This window comes from Scyliorhinus canicula, chromosome 4 (assembly GCF_902713615.1).
Source record: "Scyliorhinus canicula chromosome 4, sScyCan1.1, whole genome shotgun sequence".
Lineage (NCBI taxonomy): Eukaryota > Metazoa > Chordata > Chondrichthyes > Carcharhiniformes > Scyliorhinidae > Scyliorhinus > Scyliorhinus canicula.
Genome location: NC_052149.1, coordinates 6,921,817 through 6,943,906, shown reverse-complemented (window position 1 = coordinate 6,943,906; position 22,090 = coordinate 6,921,817). Strand labels below are relative to the sequence as shown.

The window sequence follows — 22,090 nt, the reverse complement described above, 5'->3', positions numbered from 1 at the left end:
CGGAGCGGACGCGATGAGCCGAGAGGCCTAATTCTGCTTCTATGTCTTATGGTCTTAACGGTTGGAAGGCTGATTCTCCAGCACCTCCTCAACCGGGATTGGTGCAGGTATTTTCCAGCATGGCCCTGACGCGGTGGAGATGCCTCCCAAAGGACCATCGGAAGGTCCCCTCCCCCTCATGGTGCAAATCTTGCCCCCCTCCCTCACCCAACTGCTTTCTGCTGTGACAAAGAAAAAGTCAAAGCACTTCGCTACTTTTAACATTGTGAGGAGATTTCAATCATATCAAGGGTGTTTATCAATATTGTGGTTCGCATCAAAGAAAGATAAGAGATGTATTCAAGCATGAATGGAAATATCCGCCAAGCAGCTGTCTCTGCAGTGATAATAATGGCAATGACTGGCTAATACAATGTATTGCTATGTGAAATTGAATGTAAGATCTGTATTTGAAAGCCTGGCGAGGGATTTCAAACCCTTTGAAGTGTACTTGCCTTTTAAGGAAGCTACTGACACTTGTAAATAGCTGCTGGAATTAATGAGAGGACAGAGGGGCTCAAGCAGTTCTGAAGTTTAAAAAGTTTAGTTTAAGATTGGGATGGGCCCAGAGGGGCAGCTGCTCTCAATACAGTGAGGTTAGAACTGTCTGTAGACAGGCTAGCAGGTTCCTTACAAACAATTTAGTTAAAGATTAAACTGGGGTCAGACCAGAGCAGCTGATCTCAAGACAGTGAGTTAAAAACTGGCCTGTGAATGGGATAGGACTTTTGTCTCAGCGTCATTTGTTAGGAAAGGCTAAGTGAAAATGCAGTGATTTTTCATTCTGCTGCCTGGACTGCTCATCAGGGGCTGGATTCTCCCCTACCTGGCGGGAGGGTGGGGGGGGGGGGGGTCCCGCTGGGATGGAGTGGTGTGAACCACTCCGGCGTCGGGCAGCGCTAAAGGTGCGGATTTCTCTGCACCTTTAGGGACCAGGCCCTCACGTGGAGGGTCTAGATCCATGCCGGAGTGGTTCCTGTCCCGCCGGCTAGCGTGGCAGGCCTTTGACTCCACGCCAGTTAGGGCTGGCGGAAGTCCGCGCATGCGGCGGTGCGTCAGCTGCTGCTGACGTCATCCCCGCGCATGCGCATGCGCGGGGGTCACTTCCGGGTCGGCCATCACGGAGGCTATGGCCGAAGCGGAAGGAAAAGAGTGCCCCCCACGCCACAGGCATGCACGCGGATTAGTGGACGCTAATCGCGGGCCAGGCCACCGTGGGGGCACCCCCCAGGGCCAGATCACTCCGTGCCCCCCTTAGGACCCCAGAGCCCGCTCGCGCCGCCAGTCCCGCCGGTAACGGTGGTGGTTTGATTCACACTGGCGGGACAGGCATTACAGCAGCGGGACTTCGGCCCATCGCAGGCCGGAGAATCGCGGGGTGGGGGGGGGGGGGGGGCGCTGACTGGCGCGATATCCGGTGCCATAGAATTTGGCAGCCATCGGGGGCTTGATTCGCGCCGCCCCTCTCCCCCGCCCCCGATGATTATCCGACCCGGCCCGGGGGGGGCAGGGGGGGGGGGGGCTGTTGGAGAATCCAACCCCAGGTTTCAGATATGGGTTTCAGATGGGAGGTCTGGTGGGGGATCTGATGGGGTGTTTCTGTTGGGGGTCTGATGGGAGCATCTAATGAGGGGTCAGTGGAAATGTTGGGTCGCCCTCATATGTGCATGATGTGGGGGGTGGGGGTGATCCGTTATTCCCATGGTGTTGGGCAGGAGGATGTCCCTACTTCTCAGCAGGATTTGGATTGTGGGGAAGGGGGTCCAGCTGCCGGACCTCAGCATCAGGCTCTCAGAATGGTGGCCGAGTAGCCTGGAATCTGAAAGCTCTCCTGTAATATTCTTTTAAAATACAGTAGCCAATTTTTTTTTCTAATTAAGGGGCAATTTAGCGTGGCCAATCCACCTGCGCTGCACATCTTTGGGTTGTGGGAGTGAAGCACACGTAGCACGGGGAGAACGTGCAAACTCCACGCGGACAGTGGCCTGAGCCGTGACCGAACCTGGCACTTCTGCGCCATGAGGCTGTAGCGCTAACCATTGCGCCACCGTGCTGCCCGGTTTTAAATACAGTTATGAGATTCAGGAATGCTTGCTGGAAAGACATTTCTTGGACACACCACTTTGAGAAAGTGATTTCCTTCAGGGACCAGCTGTTTTTTCTTGCCTGTCTCAACTTACTTGTTTAAGCAGCCAGTTTTTGAAATCTCTCCTATCCCATTCACAGGCCAGTTTTTAACTCACTGTCTTGAGATCAGCTGCTCTGGTCTGACCCCAGTCAAATCTTTAACTAAATTGTTTGAACGGAACCTGCTAGCCTGTCTACAGACAGTTCTAACCTCACTGTATTGAGAGCAGCTGCCCCTCTGGGCCCATCCCAATCTTAAACTAAACTTTTTAAACTTCAGAACTGCTTGAGCCCCTCTGTCCTCTCATTAATTCCATCATCTTACTAAACTAAATATGTGTGGCGCCAATTCAACAAAAACACATTTTATGGGCGCGATTCTCTGGCATGTTGTTCTCCCGCTTGAGTGAAACGACGCGCGTGAATAGCGGGAAAGGCAGAAAACGATGTCCGCGCCAGAACGACAAACAGTTTGCGATTGCAACGGCCAGCTCCCATTGGAGAAATCAGGATCCCGCCATAGAATGGCCATTAACCAATTATCACCACTTAAGCTCTGTTTCTATACAATTAACGAGAGCCATCCCATCTTCAACAGCCTCCTGTGATTCAGCGGCCTCCCCACCAAGTGGTCACGCTGGGCCCAATCCGTACTCCTTTTGAAATAGCCGTCTTTGCTCACAGGCAAAGAGCCCGGAGATGCTGGAGTTGTCACTCCAGTTCTCCAGATCCAGTCATACTGGGGAGAGAGAAGTGGGTAGAGAGAAACATCGCAGTGAGATCAGAAATAATCACCACTGGTTACCGGGCAAAGCAACGCATTTCGAGCTAATTCATTGTCCACCAGCTAAGTCAATCAAAGGAAGTCCTCACTGACCTCTCCAGTCGCTACAATCCTCTGCTCGAATTAAAGGCACAGACCATCTACAAACTGCTTTGATTAAAGTCATTGGTCCGTTAATAACCCATGAGTAAAAATAGTAATTGCAAAAAATAAAAGAAAGGGAAAAATAAGGGAACAAACAGGAGGGCCCTCACAAATCTGTTCTGCTTAAATTCGATCAATTTCGGCATACATCTGCCACTTAAGTTCCAAAACTTTTGCCGATATGCTTTGGGAACCAATTCATATGCACCCAGAATAGCCTCGTCATAGTTCTTAGACACGTCTCTGACAGGGAAGCATAAACTTCCTGTGATTCACACCGTATTATAACCTGTATATATATGTGTCTATATTGTAAGTGCAGTTGCACTACCTGACCTCCAGGGGGAGTAGCTCCGGGAATGCTTGAGAGTTGTACAGGGCTTCTCCCTTGGCTCCGGCCAGGACTCCTCCCCTGGGAGCTGCTGTAGAAAGATCAGTGCCACAGGGTCAGCCGGCCAGTTCACCGAAAGTTCAACGGCTAACAGGCTGCCTCTGTTGTAAGTATATTAAAACCGCTATTCTAATCCTACAAGCACGTGTCCGTAGAATTGTTGGTTCCAACAATTTGATATACTTAGGAAACAGTCGAAGAAATCATGGAAGCAGCCCTCAAGCACGGACGCCTAGAATTCGACCCACACACCCCCATCATTTACTTTGCATGGGTCATGTCCATTATTCTTTTGCTCCATTGAGTTGCTATTTTCTCAATTGCCCGAGAAAAGGGTTCCACTTCCTTCTCTTTGATGTTTGGGACGGCCTGTATAAATTTAAACAGATCATCACTGGGTGAAGCTCCCATCTCGTTCCTGGCAGCTCCCTTTTAATTTCCTATACCTAAATCTGAAAATCTCTGTCTTTTGCTTTTTCTTCTCTCTCTAATTTGAACCTCCTCATTTCAATTTCCATTTGAAAAGCGTTTTATTTTTGCCGCATCTCCACTTCGTTTTGCTGCCTTTCCAGTTCTTTCTCCATTCTTTTCTTTTCTTTTTCTTAATTTAAGAGTACACAATTCATTTTTTCCAATTAAGGGGCAACTTTGTGTGGCCAATCGCATATCTTTAGGTAGTGGGAGCAAAACCCACACAAACATGGTGAGAATGTGCAAACTCCACACAGACAGTAACCCAGAGCCGGGATTGAACCTGGGACCTCGGTGCCGTGAGGCAGAAATTCTGACCACTGCGCCACCGTGCTGCCCCTTTCGCCATTCTTTTTAACCAGGGCTCCAGGTTCGATTCGCGGCTTGGGTCACTGTCTGTACTGTTATGGGCCAGGGTTTAGAGAACCCCAAAGTGTATCATGGAGTTCACCTGAACCAGAACTTTTAATAGATTGTGGTATGGGGAGCACACGGCCCACACTACAGGTGTGGGACAGCAGAAATGGAACTTTTTTTAAAAAGCAAAACAATATTTATTCTAAGAACTCAAGTTAACCTTTTTGAAACATACAGTGAGCATCTTAGCAACCATTAATTCAAATACAACCCCCAAAGAGTACAACACTAATCCTTAATAACTTCCCAAACAACATCCAGAAGACAGAAGAAACACCTTTTAACAGAAGCACATTGGATTTACATTCACTACTGAAAACATTTAGAATTCTGAATTCACCAAATTATCAAGAGATAGTCTTTTCATGGCAGAGAGATGAACAGTACAGCTGCTCTGTCTGGCTTCAGCTCCAACACTGAAAACAAAACTAAAACACACCCTGCAGCAAACAGCCTAAATTGAAAGTAAAAAGCTGACAGACATCCCAGCTCCACCTACTCTCTGACATCACTGCAGTAGTAAACACCCATTTCTTAAAGGTACTCTCACTGCAGATATTTATATGCACATCCATTTATTAACACCCATTTCTTAAAGGTACTCTCACATAGAACATAGAACATAAAACATATATTGCAGAAGGAGGCCATTCGGCCCAGAGTCTGCACCGACCCACTTAAGCCCTCACTTCCAGCCTATCCACGTAACCCAATAACCCTTCCTTTTTTGTTTGACAGTACGGAGTCTGCACGTGTTCCCATGTCCACGTGGCTTTCCTCCAGGTGCTCCGGTTTCTTCCCACACGTCCCGAAAGATGTGCTGTTAGATAATTTGGACATTCTGAATTCACCCTCAGTTTACCCGAACAGGTGCCGGAATGTGGTGACCAGGGGATTTTCATAGTAACTTCACTGCAGTGTTAATGCAAACTTACTTGTGACAATAAAGATTATTATTAATAATTCTCAAACTGCAACTGAATTCTCTCCAGCTCAATTCCCCACCAGAAAATATATTTGATGTTATATTACTTCATGGACTCTCCTGTGTTCCTAACAGACCCAAGTATTCAACCTAAATGTCATATATCCCTGCCTTCCTAGCTTTAGCTGGTACTGCTATTTTTAACTGACCATTTAAATTTTTGTGTCTTTTTGAAATTCTTTTAAGTAAACCAAAGGCAAGTAATTCACCTGAACAAAAATCTTAGGAGCTTCAAAAGCCATCCGGTTATTGCTACAAACCTTGTGTCTCTTTTTAATTTATACTGCAACCCAAATGTCACAGTCTACCATTCCAAATGTCCCAGACGAGCCCCCAGATTACGTTATGCCCCTTGAGCTGGTGTGCGGTCAATTCCAGCCCCACTTGACCCAAAGCCACAACACAATTGAAATTGATCAATAAGTTTTAGAAAACAAACAAATTATTTGGCCAATGGCGGCCCAATAATTACAGTCACCAGGTTTGTGAAATTTAAACACAATTAAGAGTAATAACAAGAAGTGTGATTAAATGTGCAGCAGATACAACAGGCTGTTTTCTTTCCTCTGCGTGTCCAGGATGAGACAGAATACAGGAGGAAGATACAGAACCAAGTGGAGTGGTGCAGTGACACAATCTATCCCTCAATGCCAGCAAAACTAAAGAGTTGGTTATTGACTTAAGGAAGCAAAGTATTGTACACACCCCTGTCAGCATCAAAGGGGCAGAGGTGGAGATGGTTGACAGCTTCAAAATACTAGGTGTACACATCACCAGAAACCTTTCCCGGTCCACCCACGTCGACCTACGACCAATAAAGCACAACGGCACCTATACTTGCTCAGAAAACTAAGGAAAACTCAGAAAACATGTCCACATTGACTCTTACCAACCTTTACAGATGCACTATAGAAAGCATCCTATCTGGCTGCATCACAGCCTCAAATCTCAACTGCTCAGCCCAAGACTGTAAGAAACTAGAGAGAACAGTGAACACCACCCAGTCCATCACACAAACCCACCTCTCATCCATTTACTTTGTCTACACCTCCCGCTGCTTGGGGAAAGCGGGCAGCATAATCAAAGTTCCCTCCCACCCGGCTTACTCACTCTTCCAACTTCTTCCATCGAGCAGGAGATACATAAGTCTGAGAACACGCAGGAACAGATTCAAAAACAGCTTCTTCCCCACTGTTACCAGACTCCTAAACAACCTTCTTTGGACTGACCTGATTGATCCCTTCACACAGCTTCTCTACTGAGTAGTACTGCACCCTGTGTGCTTCACCCGATGCCGGTGTCTATGTATTTACATTGTGTAACTTGTGTTGCCCTATTATGTACTTTGTTTTCATATAATGAATGATCTGTTTGAGCTGCATGCAGAACAATACTTTTCATTGTACCTCGACACATGTGACAATAGACCAATCCAACCCGACAAGCAAGCCCTGGGTGCCATGGCTGCGGACGGGATGCTGGAGGCTAAAACAACTGCGAAAAGCCTTTAAAAATGCCGGGCTTGCTGCAGGTGGGGGCCCGGGCCGGGAGCCGTAGGGGGAGTGGCTTTATGTCAACTCCGTGAACTCAGGGTGTCCCCCGCAGGATCAGTGTGCCCTGGCTCAGACTGCTTTGCTGCTGTCTGGCTTTTAAACACAACCCTTTGGTCTAATTCTGCTCCTATATCTTTTGAACTTATATGGGCAAGGGAACTAAATGTATTTTCTCCAAATTTGCAGATGATACTAATTTGGGTGGGAGGGTAAGCTGTGAGGAGGATGCAGAGATGCTTCAGTGAGATTTAGACATGCTGATTGAGTTGACATATTGGATTGGATTTGTTTATTGTCACGTGTACCGAGGTACAGTGAAAAGTATTTTTCTGCAAGCAGATCAACAGATCATTCAGTACGTGGGAAGAAATGGGAATTAAACAAAATTCAAGAAAATACATAATAGGGCAACACAAGATATACAATGTAACTACACAAGCATTGGCATCGGATGAAGCATACAGGGTGTAGTGTTAATGAGGTCAGTCCATAAGAGGGTCATTTAGGAGTCTGGTAACGGTGGGGAAGAAGCTCTTTTTGAGTCTGTTCGTGCGTGTTCTCAGACTTCTGTATCTCCTGCCTGATGGAAGAAGTTCGAAAAGTGAGTAAGCTGGGTGGGAGGGATCCTTGATTATGCTGCTCGCTTTCCCCCGGCAGCAGGAGGAGTAGATGGAGTCAATGGATGGGAGGCAGGTTCGTGTGATGGACTGGGCAGTGTTCACGACTCTCTGAAGTTCCTTGCGGTCCTGGGCCGAGCAGTTGCCATACCAGGCTATGATGCAGCCAGATAGGATGCTTTCTATCGTGCATCTGCAAAAGTTGGTAAGGGTTAATGTGGACATGCCAAATTTCCTTAGTTTCCTGAGGAAATATAGGTACTGTTGTGCTTTCTTGGTGATAGCGTCGATGTGACTGGACCAGGACAGATTTTTGGTGATGTGCACCCCTAGGAATTTGAAATTGCTAACCATCTCCACCTCGGCCCCGTTGATGCTGACAGGGGTGTGTACAGTATTTTGCTTCCTGAAGTCAATGACCAGCTCTTTAGTTTTGCTGGCATTGAGGGAGAAATTGTTGTTGTTACACCACTCCACCAGGTTCTCTATCTCCCTCCTGTATCCTGACTCATCGTTATTCGAGATCCGCCAACTATGGTCGTATTGTCAGCAAACTTGTAGATGGAGTTGGAACCAAGTTTTGCCACGCAGTCGTGTGTGTACAGGGAGTAGAGTAGGGGGCTAAGTACGCAGCCTTGCGGGGCACCAGTATTGAGGAATATTGTGGAGGAGGTGTTGGTGTTCATTCTTACTGATTGTGTTCTGGTGGTCAGATAATCGAGGATCGAGTTGCAGAGTGGAGAGCCAAGTCCTAGGTTTTGGAGCTTTGATATGAGCTTGGCTGGGATCCCGTCCGGGCCCGTCGACTTCCGCGGGTTCACTTTCAGGAAGGCCGATCTGACATCGGAAGCTGTGAGGGTGAGTATGGGTGAATTATGGGCTGCTGGGGCCCTCGACAGTGGGTTGTTGGTTACCTGCTCGAACCGAGCATAGAATGCATTAAGTTCATCGGGGAGGGGTGCGCTGATGCCAGAGATACTGCTCGGCTTCGCTTTGTAGCTCGTTATGTTGTTTAGTCCTTGTCACAACCGCCGAGAGTCTGTCTGTGACTCTAGCTTAGTTTGATATTCTCTCTTGGCATCTCGGATAGCTTTGCAGAGGTTGTACCTGGATTTCTTGTATAGGACAGGGTCGTCTGCCTTGAACGCCTCAGATCTGTCCTTCAGTAGAGAGTCAATCTCGCGGTTGAGCCATGGTTTCCAGTTGGGGAACGCACGTCCTGCTTTCTTTGGCACGCAGTTGTCCACACATTTGCTGATGAAGTCTGTGACAGTGGTGGCATACTCATTTAAGTTGGGTGCTGAGTTCTTGAATATGGACCAGTCCACTGTCTCTAAGCAGTCATGTAAGAGTTCTTATGTCTCCTCGGACCAGCACTGCACAACCTTCTTAGCTGATTCTCCCGCTTGAGTTTCTGCTTGTAAGCCGGGAGAAGGAGTACAGTCTTATGGTCTGATTTCCCAAAATGCGGTCGGGGGATGGAACGGTAGGCGCCCTTGATTTTTGAGTAGCAGTGGTCAAGCGTGTTGTCGCCATATGCATGGCATATGCATGGCAGATACAGTATAATGTAGATAAATGTGACGTTATGTGCTTCAGTAGTAAAAATATCCTGGCAGATTGTTATTTGAATGGGTATAAATCAAGAGAGGTGGATACTCAGCGGGACCTTGATGTCCTCGTGCACCAATAACTGGAAGTAAGTGCACAGGTACAGCAGGCAGCAAATAAGACATGCGTTTTGACCTTCATAGAGACAGTACATCAGTATAGGAACAGAGATGTTTTACTGCAATTATACGGGACATTGGTGAGGCCATGAATTGTGTTCAGTTCTGTTGTCCTTATCTGAGGGAGGATGTTCTTGCTCTGCAAACAGTGCAGAGAAGGTTTACCAGTCTTATTCCTAGCATGACAGGACAGTCATATGAGGAGAGGCTAAATTGGTTAAGATTATATTCATTGGAGTTTCGAAGAATGAGAGGGGATCGCATAGAAACTTATAATATTCTAACAGGATTGGACAGGGTAGATTCACAAAGGATGTTCCTGAGGATAGGGAACCCCAGAACTAGGGATCATAGTTTGAGGATAGGAGGTAATCCTTTTAGGACTGTAAGAAGTCTTACAACACCAGGTTAAAGTCCAACAGGTTTGTTTCAAACACGAGCTTTCGGAGCACGGCTCCTTCTTCAGGTGAATGGAAAGGCTTGTTCCAGAAATGTTTATATAGACACAGTCAGAGATGCCCCGGAATGCGAGCACCTGCAGGCAATCAAATCATCAAAGATGCAGAGAGAGAGGTAACTCCAGGTTAAAGAGGTGTGAATTGTCCCAAGCCAGTTCAGTCGGTAGGCCTCTGCAATTCCAGGCTTGTTGGTGGGGGCCGAATGTAATGCGACATGAATCCCAGATCCCGGTTGAGTCCGCATTCATGCGTGCGGAACTTAGCTATAAGTTTTTGCTCAGCAATTTTGCGTTGTCGCGTCTCCTGAAGGCCTCCTTGTAGAATGCTGACCCGGAGATCAGAGGCTGAATGTCCTTGACTGCTGAAGTGTTCCCCAACTGGAAGGGAACAGTCCTGCCTGTTGATAGTCGCACGATGCCCGTTTATTCGTTGTCGCAGTGTCTGCATGGTCTCGCCAATGTACCACGCTTCGGGACATCCTTTCCTGCAGCGTATGAGGTAGACTACATTGGTCGAGTCGCACGAGTATGCGCCGCGTACCTGGTGGGTGGTGTTTCCACGTGTAATGGTGGTGTCCATGTCGATGATCTGGCATGTCTTGCAGAGATTACCCTGGCAGGGTTTTGTGGTGTTGTGGTTGCTGTTCTGAAGGCTGGGTAATTTGCTGCAAACAATGGTTTGTTTGAGGTTGCGCGGTTGTTTGAAGGCCAGTAGTGGGGGTGTGGGGATGACCTTGGCAAGATGTCCATCCTCGCTGATGATGTGTTGGAGGCTGCGAAGAAGATGTTGTAGTTTCTCCGCCCCAGGAAAGTACTGGACGACGAAGGGTACTCTGTCAGTGGTGTCCCGTGTTTGTCTTCTGAGGAGGTCGGTGCGGTTTTTTGCTGTGGCGCGGTGGAACTGTCGATCAATGAGTCGAGCGCCATATCCCGTTCGTACGAGGGCATCTTTCAGCATCTGTAGGTGTCTGTTGCGCTCCTCCTTGTCTGAGCAGATCCTGTGTATACGGAGGGCTTGTCCATAGGGGATGGCTTCTTTAATGTGTTTCGGGTGAAAGCTGGAGAAGTGGAGCATCGTGAGATTATCTGTGGGCTTGCGGTAAAGCGAGGTGCTGAGGTGACCGTCCTTGATGGAGACGAGTGTGTCCAAGAATGGAACTGAATTTGGAGAATAGTCCATGGTGAGTTTGATGGTGGGACGGAACTTATTGATGTCATCGTGTAGTCGTTTCAGTGATGTCTCGCCGTGGGTCCAAAGGAAAAAAATGTCATCGATGTATCTGGTGTATAGCATCGGTTGAAAGTCCTGTGTGGTGAGGAAGTCCTGTTCAAACTTGTGCATGAAGATGTTGGCATATTGAGGTGCAAATTTGGTCCCCATGGCTGTTCCGTGCGTCTGGATGAAGAATTTGTTGTCGAAGGTGAAGACGTTGTGGTCTAGAATGAAACGGATGAGTTGCAGAATTGCGTCTGGAGATTGGCAGTTGTCGGTGTTGAGGACTGAGGCTGTTGCAGCAATGCCGTCGTCATGGGGGATGCTGGTGTAGAGTGCCGAGACATCCATTGTGACGAGGAATGTTCCTGGTTCAACTGGTCCATGGGTGCTGAGTTTCTGTAGGAAGTCCGTCGTGTCGCGACAGAAGCTGGGTGTACCTTGTACGATGGGTTTCAAGATGCCCTCGATGTGTCTCACGATGCTCCACTTCTCCAGCTTTCACCCGAAACACATTAAAGAAGCCATCCCCTATGGACAAGCCCTCCGTATACACAGGATCTGCTCAGACAAGGAGGAGCGCAACAGACACCTACAGATGCTGAAAGATGCCCTCGTACGAACGGGATATGGCGCTCGACTCATTGATCGACAGTTCCACCGCGCCACAGCAAAAAACCGCACCGACCTCCTCAGAAGACAAACACGGGACACCACTGACAGAGTACCCTTCGTCGTCCAGTACTTTCCTGGGGCGGAGAAACTACGACATCTTCTTCGCAGCCTCCAACACATCATCAGCGAGGATGGACATCTTGCCAAGGTCATCCCCACACCCCCACTACTGGCCTTCAAACAACCGCGCAACCTCAAACAAACCATTGTTTGCAGCAAATTACCCAGCCTTCAGAACAGCAACCACAACACCACAAAACCCTGCCAGGGTAATCTCTGCAAGACATGCCAGATCATCGACATGGACACCACCATTACACGTGGAAACACCACCCACCAGGTACGCGGCGCATACTCGTGCGACTCGACCAATGTAGTCTACCTCATACGCTGCAGGAAAGGATGTCCCGAAGCGTGGTACATTGGCGAGACCATGCAGACACTGCGACAACGAATAAACGGGCATCGTGCGACTATCAACAGGCAGGACTGTTCCCTTCCAGTTGGGGAACACTTCAGCAGTCAAGGACATTCAGCCTCTGATCTCCGGGTCAGCATTCTACAAGGAGGCCTTCAGGAGACGCGACAACGCAAAATTGCTGAGCAAAAACTTATAACTAAGTTCCGCACGCATGAATGCGGACTCAACCGGGATCTGGGATTCATGTCGCATTACATTCGGCCCCCACCAACAAGCCTGGACTTGCAGAGGCCTACCGACTGAACTGGCTTGGGACAATTCACACCTCTTTAACCTGGAATTACCTCTCTCTGCATCTTTGATGATTTGATTGCCTGCAGGTGCTCGCATTCCGGGGCATCTCTGACTGTGTCTATATAAACATTTCTGGAACAAGCCTTTCCATTCACCTGAAGAAGGAGCCGTGCTCCGAAAGCTCGTGTTTGAAACAAACCTGTTGGACTTTAACCTGGTGTTGTAAGACTTCTTACTGTGCTCACCCCAGTCCAACGCCGGCATCTCCACATCATGGCTTTTAGGACTGAGGTGAGGAGAAATTTCTTCACTCAGAGAGTGGTGAATCTGTGAAATTCGCTACCACAGAAGATAGTTGAGGCCAAAACGTTGTGTAATTTCAAGAAGGAATTAGCTCTTGGGGCTAAAGACCTTAAGACATAGGAGCAGAATTAAGCCACTCGGCCCAACGAGTCTGCTCCGCTATTCAATCATGGCTGATATTTTTCTCATCCCCAATCCCCTGTTTTTTCCCCATAACCCCTGATCCCCTTATTAATCAAGAGCCTGTCTATCTCTGTCTTAAAGACACTCAGTGATTTGGCCTCCACAGCCTTCTGCGGCAAAGAGTTCCACAGGTTCACCACCCTCTGGCTGAAGAAATTCTTCCTCATCTCTGTTTTAAAGGATCATCCCTTTAGTCTGAGATTGTGTCCCCTGCTTCTCGCTTTTCCTACAAGTGGAAACATCGTCCCAACGTCCACTCTATCCTGACTTCGCAATATGTTGTAAGTTTCAATAAGATCCCCCCCTCATCCTTCTAAATTCCAACGAGTAGAGACCCAGAGTCCTCAACCGTCCCTCATATGACAAGCTCATCATTCCAGGGATCATTCTTGTGAACCTCCTCTAGACCCTTTCCAAGGCCAGCACATCCTTCCTTAGATACAGCTCACAATCCTCCAAATGGTGTCTGACCAGAGCTTTACATATCCTCAGAAGCACATCCCTGGTCTTGTATTCTAGCCCTCTCGACACAAATGCCAACATTGCGTTTGCCTTCCTAACTGCCAACTGAACCTGTACGTTAACCTTAAGAGAATCATGAAGAAGGACTGCCAAGTCCCTTTGTGCTTCTGACTTCCTAAACATTTCCCTATTTAGAAAATAATATGCCTCCATTCCTCCTTTCCAAGTGCATAACCTCACACTTTTCCACATCGTATTCCATCTGCCACTTCTTTGCCCACTCTCCTAGCCTGTCCAAATCCTTCTGCAGCCAGCCTGCTTCTTCAATACTAATTGTACCTCTACAGATCTTTGCATCATCTGCAAACTTCGCAACAGTGCCTTCAATTCCTTCTTCCTGATCATGAATGTATATTGTGAAAAGTTGTGGTCCCAAATCTGAGCCCTGAGGCACACCACTGGTCACCGGCCGCCATCCTGAAAAGGAACTCTTTATTCCCACTCTCTGCTTTCTCTGCCAGTCAGCCAATCCTCTATCCATTCCAGGATCTTACCCTTAACACCATGGGCTCTTAACTTATTTAACAGTCTCCTATGTGGCACCTTGTCAAAGGTCTTCTGGAAATCTAAGTAAATCACATCCACTGGTTCTCCTGTGTCTAACGTCCTTGTTACTTCCTCAAAGAACTCTTACAGAATTGTCAGATGTGACCTCCCCTTGACGAAGGGACCAAGGGATATGGGAGGTAGGCGGGATCAGGGGATTGAACCTGATAACCCGCCATGATCATAATGAATGGTGAAGCAGGCTCGACGGGCCGAATGGTCTCCTCCTTTTCCTAAAGTGGTTGGAGATTGAAAACAAAATGTTTCCCAAAACGAGAATGAAGGAATAATTCTTTGATGGCAGCCATGATGGTGGTGAAGGAGGAGTGAAAATCAAGGACTGGTGACCGAGGCATGGAGTAATGTTGGTGAAGTGTTGAGGCAAAATTTCGACCAGCGATGGGAGGAAGAGAGGAGTTAGGGATATATAACGAATTGCAAAGCCATACAGGGTGGGGAGACTCAGGGATGAACTTTAGCGAATACAATCAGGAAGGAAAGAAGGGTTTGGAATGGATTTTATACAAGACATGGAGGAAAGATGGAAAAGGATTCGCTGGTAAACATTGAGGCTGAGAAATTGGAGGGAGCATTCAAATCTGCTTCCGAAAACACTTGCTGGAAGAGGTCAGTAAGTTTCATGGATGAATGTTGCTCAAGACAGAGGCAAGGAGAGGTTTAGGAAAATAGAGTAAGTTTGAGGTACATTTTTACCAATGAAGGTGTGGAGAGGGTGGTGATTGTAAAAACGTTGGAATTTGAAGGATCCCACACCAGGGAACACGGGGGTATGGGAGTTTCTCCGACCAGGGTGGGGAATCAGGGACTGGGGGAGCAGTTTGACTAAGGCAGGAAGGAAAGGCGACAGAGAGGATCCCTGGTGAATATTGGTCCAGGGATGGAAGGAGTGGGACAGAGAGCAGGAAAGCTGAAGTTCTGGGATGAATATTGGAAAGAATAGGGAGGAAAGGGGGAGGGAAGAGAGAAGCGAGGATGAATATTAATAAAGACCTGGGACAACGAGAGAGACGTTCGATAATGAAAGTCAGGAAAGAAAGGAAATACTGCAGAGGTTAACGGATAATGTTACCCAAGAGGAGTGACGGGGAGAAGAGAACTTCCCTACAAAGTTACATTTAACAGCATGAAGCTTGCGTCAACATGTCCCTGTTATCACACAAAGCAAGATAGAGATAGAGAGACCCAGGAGGTGGCATCATCATTCACATGAGGCTCAGTATAAAGAAAGGATCTCGCTGTGACTGATAGATCTTCATCTCCGGCGGAGAGGATGCGCTGGAGTTTGGCATTGGCGCAGTTTGTGGCGGTGCTGGTGATGTGGATCGGCGGGGCCTCTGGGCTACAACCTTGGGAATGGTGTCCGTGTACATCACCAGATATGTGTATACCTTTACCCGCAGACCATCAGTTCCAAGTGGAGGTGGGTGTGTCAGACCATTAAATTCCCTCGGGATAAGAGTTCATTGATTTGAAGTTGTTATTTTGAAGTGTATTGAGCAGCAACACTTGGAATGGAGCATTGGGCTGTGAACTGGTGTCTTTCCCCATGTGGGTCAGCTCCTCCCACCCACACTGTTGTGGAAGTTCGGACAGATTGCCCTCTTTAGGATGTTCTTTCTCCCCCCCCCCCCCCCCCCCCGGGACTGGCCTGGGTTCGGTTGGGGGAGAGCGTTAACCGGTCACCCTCCAGCCTGGGCTCCCGGGGACATCCAGGCTGGAGAGGGTCCTGAGCACAACCCCAGGATCAGGCTGAGGGTATGGGTCAGGGTGGGGGGACAGGTGAAGCTAGTGGACAGACACAAGAAGCAGCTCAGACTGTCGTTCAAATACAAAGAGAATCGTATGATATATAATATATGTTAAAGTGTTAATCTTGGTGTAGTTACAGCCTGTGCAAAATAGGACATCTGTAATATTGAACAATGTACAGATATTTGAACAAAGAACAAAGAAAAGTACAGCACAGGAACAGGCCCTTTGGCCCTCCAAGCCCGTGCTGACCATGCTGCCCGACTAAACTAAAATCTTCTACACTTCCTAGGTCCGTATCCCTCTATTTCCATCCTATTCATGTATTTGTCAAGATGCCCCTTAAATGTCACTATCGTCCCTGCTTCCACCCCCTCCTCCGGCAGCGAGTTCCAGACCCCCACTACCCTCTGTGTAAAAAACTTGCCTTGTACATCTACTCTAAAACTTGCCCCTCGCACCTTAAACCTATGCCCCCTAGTAATTGACCCCTCTACCCTGGGGAAAAGCCTCTGACTATCCACTCTGTCTATGCCCCTCTTAATTTTGTAAACCTCTATCAGGTCACCCCTCAACCTCCGTCGTTCCAGTCAGAACAAACCGAGTTTATTCAACCGCTCCTCATAGCTAATGCCCTCCATACCAGGCAACATCCTGGTAAATCTCTTCTGCACCCTCTCTAAAGCCTCCACACCCTTCTGGTAGTGTGGCAACCAGAATTGAACAACAAGTGCAGCACCAGTAAAATGTTTATTTTAAAATATTTATTTGATGTGTAGAACCGTAAATGATGGGTGATCTCACTCTGACAAACTGACACCAGGTTAAAGTTTACAGTTGTCACAGAATGTTCATTCCCCACAACACCAGTTAAAAATCCTGGAATCACATGGAATAAAATTGTGATTTGACCTCAGTCATTGTAAACTGGGATCCTGCTCATGGTTAAACTGAATACAACTTAGCAAATCTTTCAACAAGCATTGATATCAAATCACTCTGTAGCTGTTGTGTATTTGATGAGGTCAGTATTTCCCTCACAGTAATGTTGTTCAGTGAGCAGTGTGTCAGCAACAGAACAAGCAGACTGGATGTGTTCATTAACCCTTCCGGATGCCCCACCCTGGGGACAATTAAAGTCGTCAGAAATATAGATTTTTTTCTGAGGGCAGCACGGTGGCCTAGTGGTTAGCACAACCGCCTCACGGCGCTGAGGTCCCAGGTTCGATCCCGGCTCTGGGTCACTGTCCGTGTGGAGTTTGCACATTCTCCCCGTGTCTGCGTGGGTTTCGCCCCCACAACCCAAAAAATGTGCAGAGTAGGTGGATTGGCCATGCTAAATTGCCCCTTAATTGGAAAAAATAATTGCATAATCTAAATTTAAAAAAAAAAGAAATATAGATTTTTTTAAACGTGTGTGGTGATCTACCTCTGTATATATATGTGTGTACTTGTATTAGGGGATGTACGACAGTACCTGTATTACAGGTTTTCCGGTAAGCCCCAGCCGACTAGCTCCACCCACGGGGAGCAGTATAAATATTCATAAGTTTCCCTGAGATGCCATTCTACAGCTGCAGCCGAAGGAATAGCATCTCACTGTAATAAAGCCTCTCTTGAACCGATTTGAGCCTTTGTGTGCAATTGTTAGCGCCACAATTTATTACAGTGAGATTTTCCAACATCGTGGTCATCAGAATTAAGCCCGATCGTCTGCAGCTGGAGCCGCAGTCGCCGCACGCCAGGAAAGACTTTAACCACTGGCTGGCTGTTTTCGAGGCCTACATCACCTCAGCGGATCCTACACCATCGGAGGCTCAGCAGGTACAACTCCTATACTCAAGGTTGAGCTCCAGCGTGTTCCCGCTGATTCAGGATGCGCCTACCTACGCCCGGGCCATGGAATGTCTCAAAGAGAATTACGCCCAGTCGACGAGCACTCTGTTTGCGAGACATGTACTCTCCACTCGTGTTCAGCAACCGGGTGAGTCGATTGAGGACTTCTGGTGGGCCCTTATCCCTCTAGTATGGGACTGCGACTGCCAGGCCGTCTCGGCCATGGAACAGTCGAATCTCCTCATGCGGGATGCCTTTGTGACGGGTATTGCATCGAACCCCATCCGGCAACGACTGCTGGAAGGGGCCGCTCTCGACCTTGTGGCACCAAAGACTTTAGAGTTCTCAATGATGGCTGCTTCCCGTAATGTGCAATCCTACCCCGCCCGCCTCGCGTCTCACCCATCCTACCCCTCGTGGACCCCGCACCCGACTCCCCCCGACTGGGGCTGCTCCCGCGCAGTATGCCTGCGCTACTCGCCGCACCGCGCACCCTGGTGGGCCCCGCTGCTACTTCTGCGGTCAGCAGAAGCACCCCGCCAGCGCTGCCCAGCCCGCACCGCGACCAGCAAATCCTGTGGCAAGAAAGGCCACTTTGCAGCGGTGTGTCAGGCCCGTGCAGTTGCCGCTATCGCGCCCGAACTCTCCCCTTTGCCTCAGCCGATCGCGCAATGTGGGGGCCACATGCGATCAGTGGCCGCCGCCATCTTCCTTCCCCGACTTCACGTGCGATCAGTGGGCTCTGCCATCTTTCGCCGCCCCGCCATGTGCGCACCATGGGTGCCGCCATCTTCATCCTCCGACTCCATGTGCGTTCCATGGTCGCCGCCATCTTGCCCCGCCCCCACACCGCATCTCTCCTCAACCTCACTTATAACAAGGAGAAGTGCATGTTCAGCACAGACCGTTTAGCCATCCTCGGCTAGGTAGTCCAAAACGGACTACTGGGGCCCGATCCCGACCGCATGCGCTTCCTCATGGAGCTTCCCCTCCCCCACTGCCCCAAGGCTCTCAAACGATGCCTGGGGTTCTTTTCTTACTACGCCCAGTGGGTCCCACAATATGCGGACAAGGCCCGCCCACTGATCCAGTCCACACAATTTCCCCTCACGGCCGAGGAACAACAGGCCTTCGCTCGTATTCGCTCAGACATAGCCAAGGCCGGGATGCACGCAGTAGACGAGACACTGCCCTTCCAAGTAGAGAGCGATGCTTCAGATGTCGCCCTTGCCACCACTCTAAACCAGGCAGGCAGACCCGTAGCATTCTTTTCCCTCACCCTCCATGCCTCCGAAATTCGACATTTCTCTGTTGAAAAGGAAGCCCAGGCAATCGTTGAAGCGGTGCGGCACTGGAGGCATTACCTGGCCGGCAGGAGATTCACTCTCCTCACTGACCAACGGTCGGTAGCCTTCATGTTTAACAACACGCAGCGGGGCAAGTTCAAAAACGACAAAATCTTGCGGTGGAGAATCGAGCTCTCCACCTATAATTACGAGATCTTGTATCGCCCCGGCAAACTCAACGAGCCCCCAGACATCCTCTCCCGAGGTACATGTGCCAGCGCACAAGTGAACCAGCTCTGTGCCTTGCACGAGAGCCTTTGCCATCCGGGGGTCACTCGGTTGTACCATCTAATCAAAGCCCGCAATCTGCCCTGCTCCATCGAGGAAGTATGGACAGTCACCAGAGACTGCCAGGTCTGTGTGGAGTGCAAGCCGCACTTCTACCAGCCGGACCGCGCGCCTGGTGAAAGCGTCCCGCCCCTTTGAACGCCTCAGCGTGGATTTCAAAGGGCCCCTCCCCTCCACCGACCGCAACACCTACATCCTTAGTGTGGTCGATGAATTCTCTAGGTTCCCCTTTGCCATCCCATGCCCGGATATGACATTTGCCACCGTCATCAAGGCCCTTGATTCCATATTCACACTGTTCGGTTTCCCCGACTATATCCACAGTGACAGGGGATCCTTGTTCATGAGCGATGAGCTGTGTCAGTTCCTGCTCAGCAGGGTATCACCTCCAGCAGGACGACCAGCTACAACCCCCAGGGAAACGGGCAGGTAGTGAGGGAGGACAGGACGGTATGGAAGGCCGTCCAGCTGGCCCTACGGTCCAGGAACCTCCCAGCCGCTCGCTGGCAGCAGGTCCTCCCTGATGCGCTCCATTCCATTCGGTCACTACTGTGCACCGCAACTAACAACACATCCCATGAACGTGTTTTTGCCTTCCCTAGGAAGTCAACATCCGGGGTGTCGCTCCCGACTTGGCTCGCAGCTCCAGGTCCGGTCCTACTTCGTAGGCATGTCAGGCTCCACAAGGCAGACCCTGTGGTGGACAAGGTACGCCTGCTCCACGCGAACCCCCAATATGCCTATGTGGAGTTCCCCGACGGCCGCTAGGATACAGTCTCGCTCAGGGACCTGGCTCCCACGGGTGCCGATCACATGCCCACACTCCTCCCTACCCACGCGCCACCCTCCTTTTCCCCGGCGCCCCCGACTTCAGCCCCACCAGGTCCATCCCTCATTCCCCTGCCCACACTAGAGGACATGGAAGATTTCGACTCGCTCCCGGAGTCATCCAGCTACTGGCCAGCACCAACACCGCCAACACGAACACCGCCAGCACCTACGCCGTCGACGCCGACACCGCCTGTACAGACGTCGCCACCACTGCTGCGTCGCTCATAACGGAACGTCCGACCGCCAGTCCGACTCAACCTGTGATGGGCACCGGGTTGCCCGATGGACACTTAGTTCTTCCCCCCCCCCCCCCCCTCTGTAAATAGATCTCGTTTATGTATTATAGTTTCATGTCACCCCCGCCGGACTCATTTTTTACAGGGGGTGAATGTGGTGATCTACCACTGTATATATATGTGTGTGCTTGCATTAGGGGATGTACGACAGTACCTGTATTACCGGTTTTCCAATAAGCCCCTGCCTGCTAGCTCCGCCCACAGGGAGAAGTATAAATATTCATAAGTTTCCCTGAGGTGCCATTCTACAGCTGCAGCCGAAGGAATAGCATCTCACTGTAATAAAGCCTCTCTTGTACCGATTCGAGTCTTTGGGTGCAATTGTTAGCATCACAATGTGTTAGATTATGGGCAGCACGGTAGCACATGTGGCTAGCACTGTGGCTTCACAGCAGCAGGGTCCCACGTTCAATTCCCCGCTGGGTCACTGTCTGTGCGGAGTCTGCACGTTCTCCCCCTGTCTGTGTGGGTTTCCTGCGGGTGCTCTGGTTTTCTCCCACAAATCTCAAAAGATGTGCTGTTAGGTAATTTGGACATTCTGAGTTCTCCCTCTGTGTAACCAAACAGGTGCCGGAGTGTGGCGACTAGTTGCTTTTCACAGTAACTTCATTGCAGTATTAATGAATGCCTACTTGTGAAAATAACGATTATTATTTATTATTTTTATGTCCTTCCTCACTGTAATGATTGCTTTATGTTTTTCCCAGGTCATTGTTTTTGATCACGGAGGAACGGATTATCAACATTATGATTGGTCTAAGATCACAGTAGTTGTACTTGATGACAGATTTAGCAAAGAGATTTTGTGTACTGCCCATGCAAATAATGTTCGAATTCTCATGAAAGGTAACACATTTTAGCAAAGCACAAACAGGTGTCTTTCTGTTTTCTGATGCATTATTGAAGAGCCAGAGAAAGGAACATGGGGCGGGATTCTCCGTTATCCGAAGCCAAACCTGTATTCGGCGATCGGACGGAGAATCCTCGTTTGTGATCGAGTCGGTGTCGGCACCGTTTTTCGGATCTCCACCCCCTCCAAATTGGCGTTGTCAAGGTGCGGGCCGCAGGCTGTTGCGATGCCATCAGCACGTCGCTCTGAGGCCCTCCCCCGATGCTCCGCCCCCGATGGGTCCAGTTCCCGATTGCGCAGGTCGCGTGTTGCTGGCAGAAGGGCTGGAGGGACTGGTGGGTAGTGTCCGGGGGGGGCGTGTGGCCGGCGCCATGTTGTATGGCAGAACCGCTGCAGGTTGTTGGCGTGCGCATGTGCGACCACAGACCCGGCTTTTCTCCGGCCATTTATGTCGGGAATGCCAGGTGTTTTATGAGGAGCGGCAGCCCCTCGCCGGGAGGAGCATCGGTGAGGGGGCGCCGCCGATGTTTTCATTGTAAAATTAGGCACTTCCTCCGGACATAGCCTCAAAATCAGAGTATCCAGCCCATGAAGTTTCCTGGTTCAGGCTGAAGTGGTGACAAATAACTGGCACGGACAGGCTGGGCTGAATGGCCTTTTGTTGTGCTGTATCATTTATGTCATTGTAGGTTACTGGAATTCTTGATGTCAGAATATTAAAATTCCCCTGAGGCCTTTTATCTGCATTGTTCAATATTCAACATTCCATCTTTGATAAAGTAAAAATCTTCCTGGAATCATAGACTTTACAGTGCAGGAGGAAGCCATTCGGCCCATCGAGTCTGCACTGGTCCCAGGAAAGAGCACCCCACTTCAGCTCACACCTCCACCCTATCCCCGTAACCCAGTAACCCCACCCAACCTTTTTGGTCACGAAGTTTAGCATGGCCAATCCACCTAACCTGCACATTTTTGGACTGTGGGAGGAAAGCGGAGCACCC

At 49.3% G+C, this 22,090-nt stretch overlaps 1 protein-coding gene across 2 annotated transcripts in view; it reads left to right on the top strand.

Moving 5' to 3' along the window:
- Nucleotides 1-15,027: 15,027 nt before the first annotated feature.
- LOC119964333 (di-N-acetylchitobiase-like) overlaps nucleotides 15,028-22,090 on the top strand; it is a 35,107-nt gene continuing 28,044 nt past the window's right edge. For both annotated transcript variants that reach the window (XM_038793654.1, XM_038793653.1), the window contains exons 1-2: nucleotides 15,028-15,313; nucleotides 20,947-21,085. In XM_038793654.1, the coding sequence (XP_038649582.1) occupies nucleotides 15,164-15,313; nucleotides 20,947-21,085 (289 nt within the window). In that variant the 5' untranslated portion in view covers nucleotides 15,028-15,163. The remainder of the gene's footprint in view (nucleotides 15,314-20,946; nucleotides 21,086-22,090) is intronic.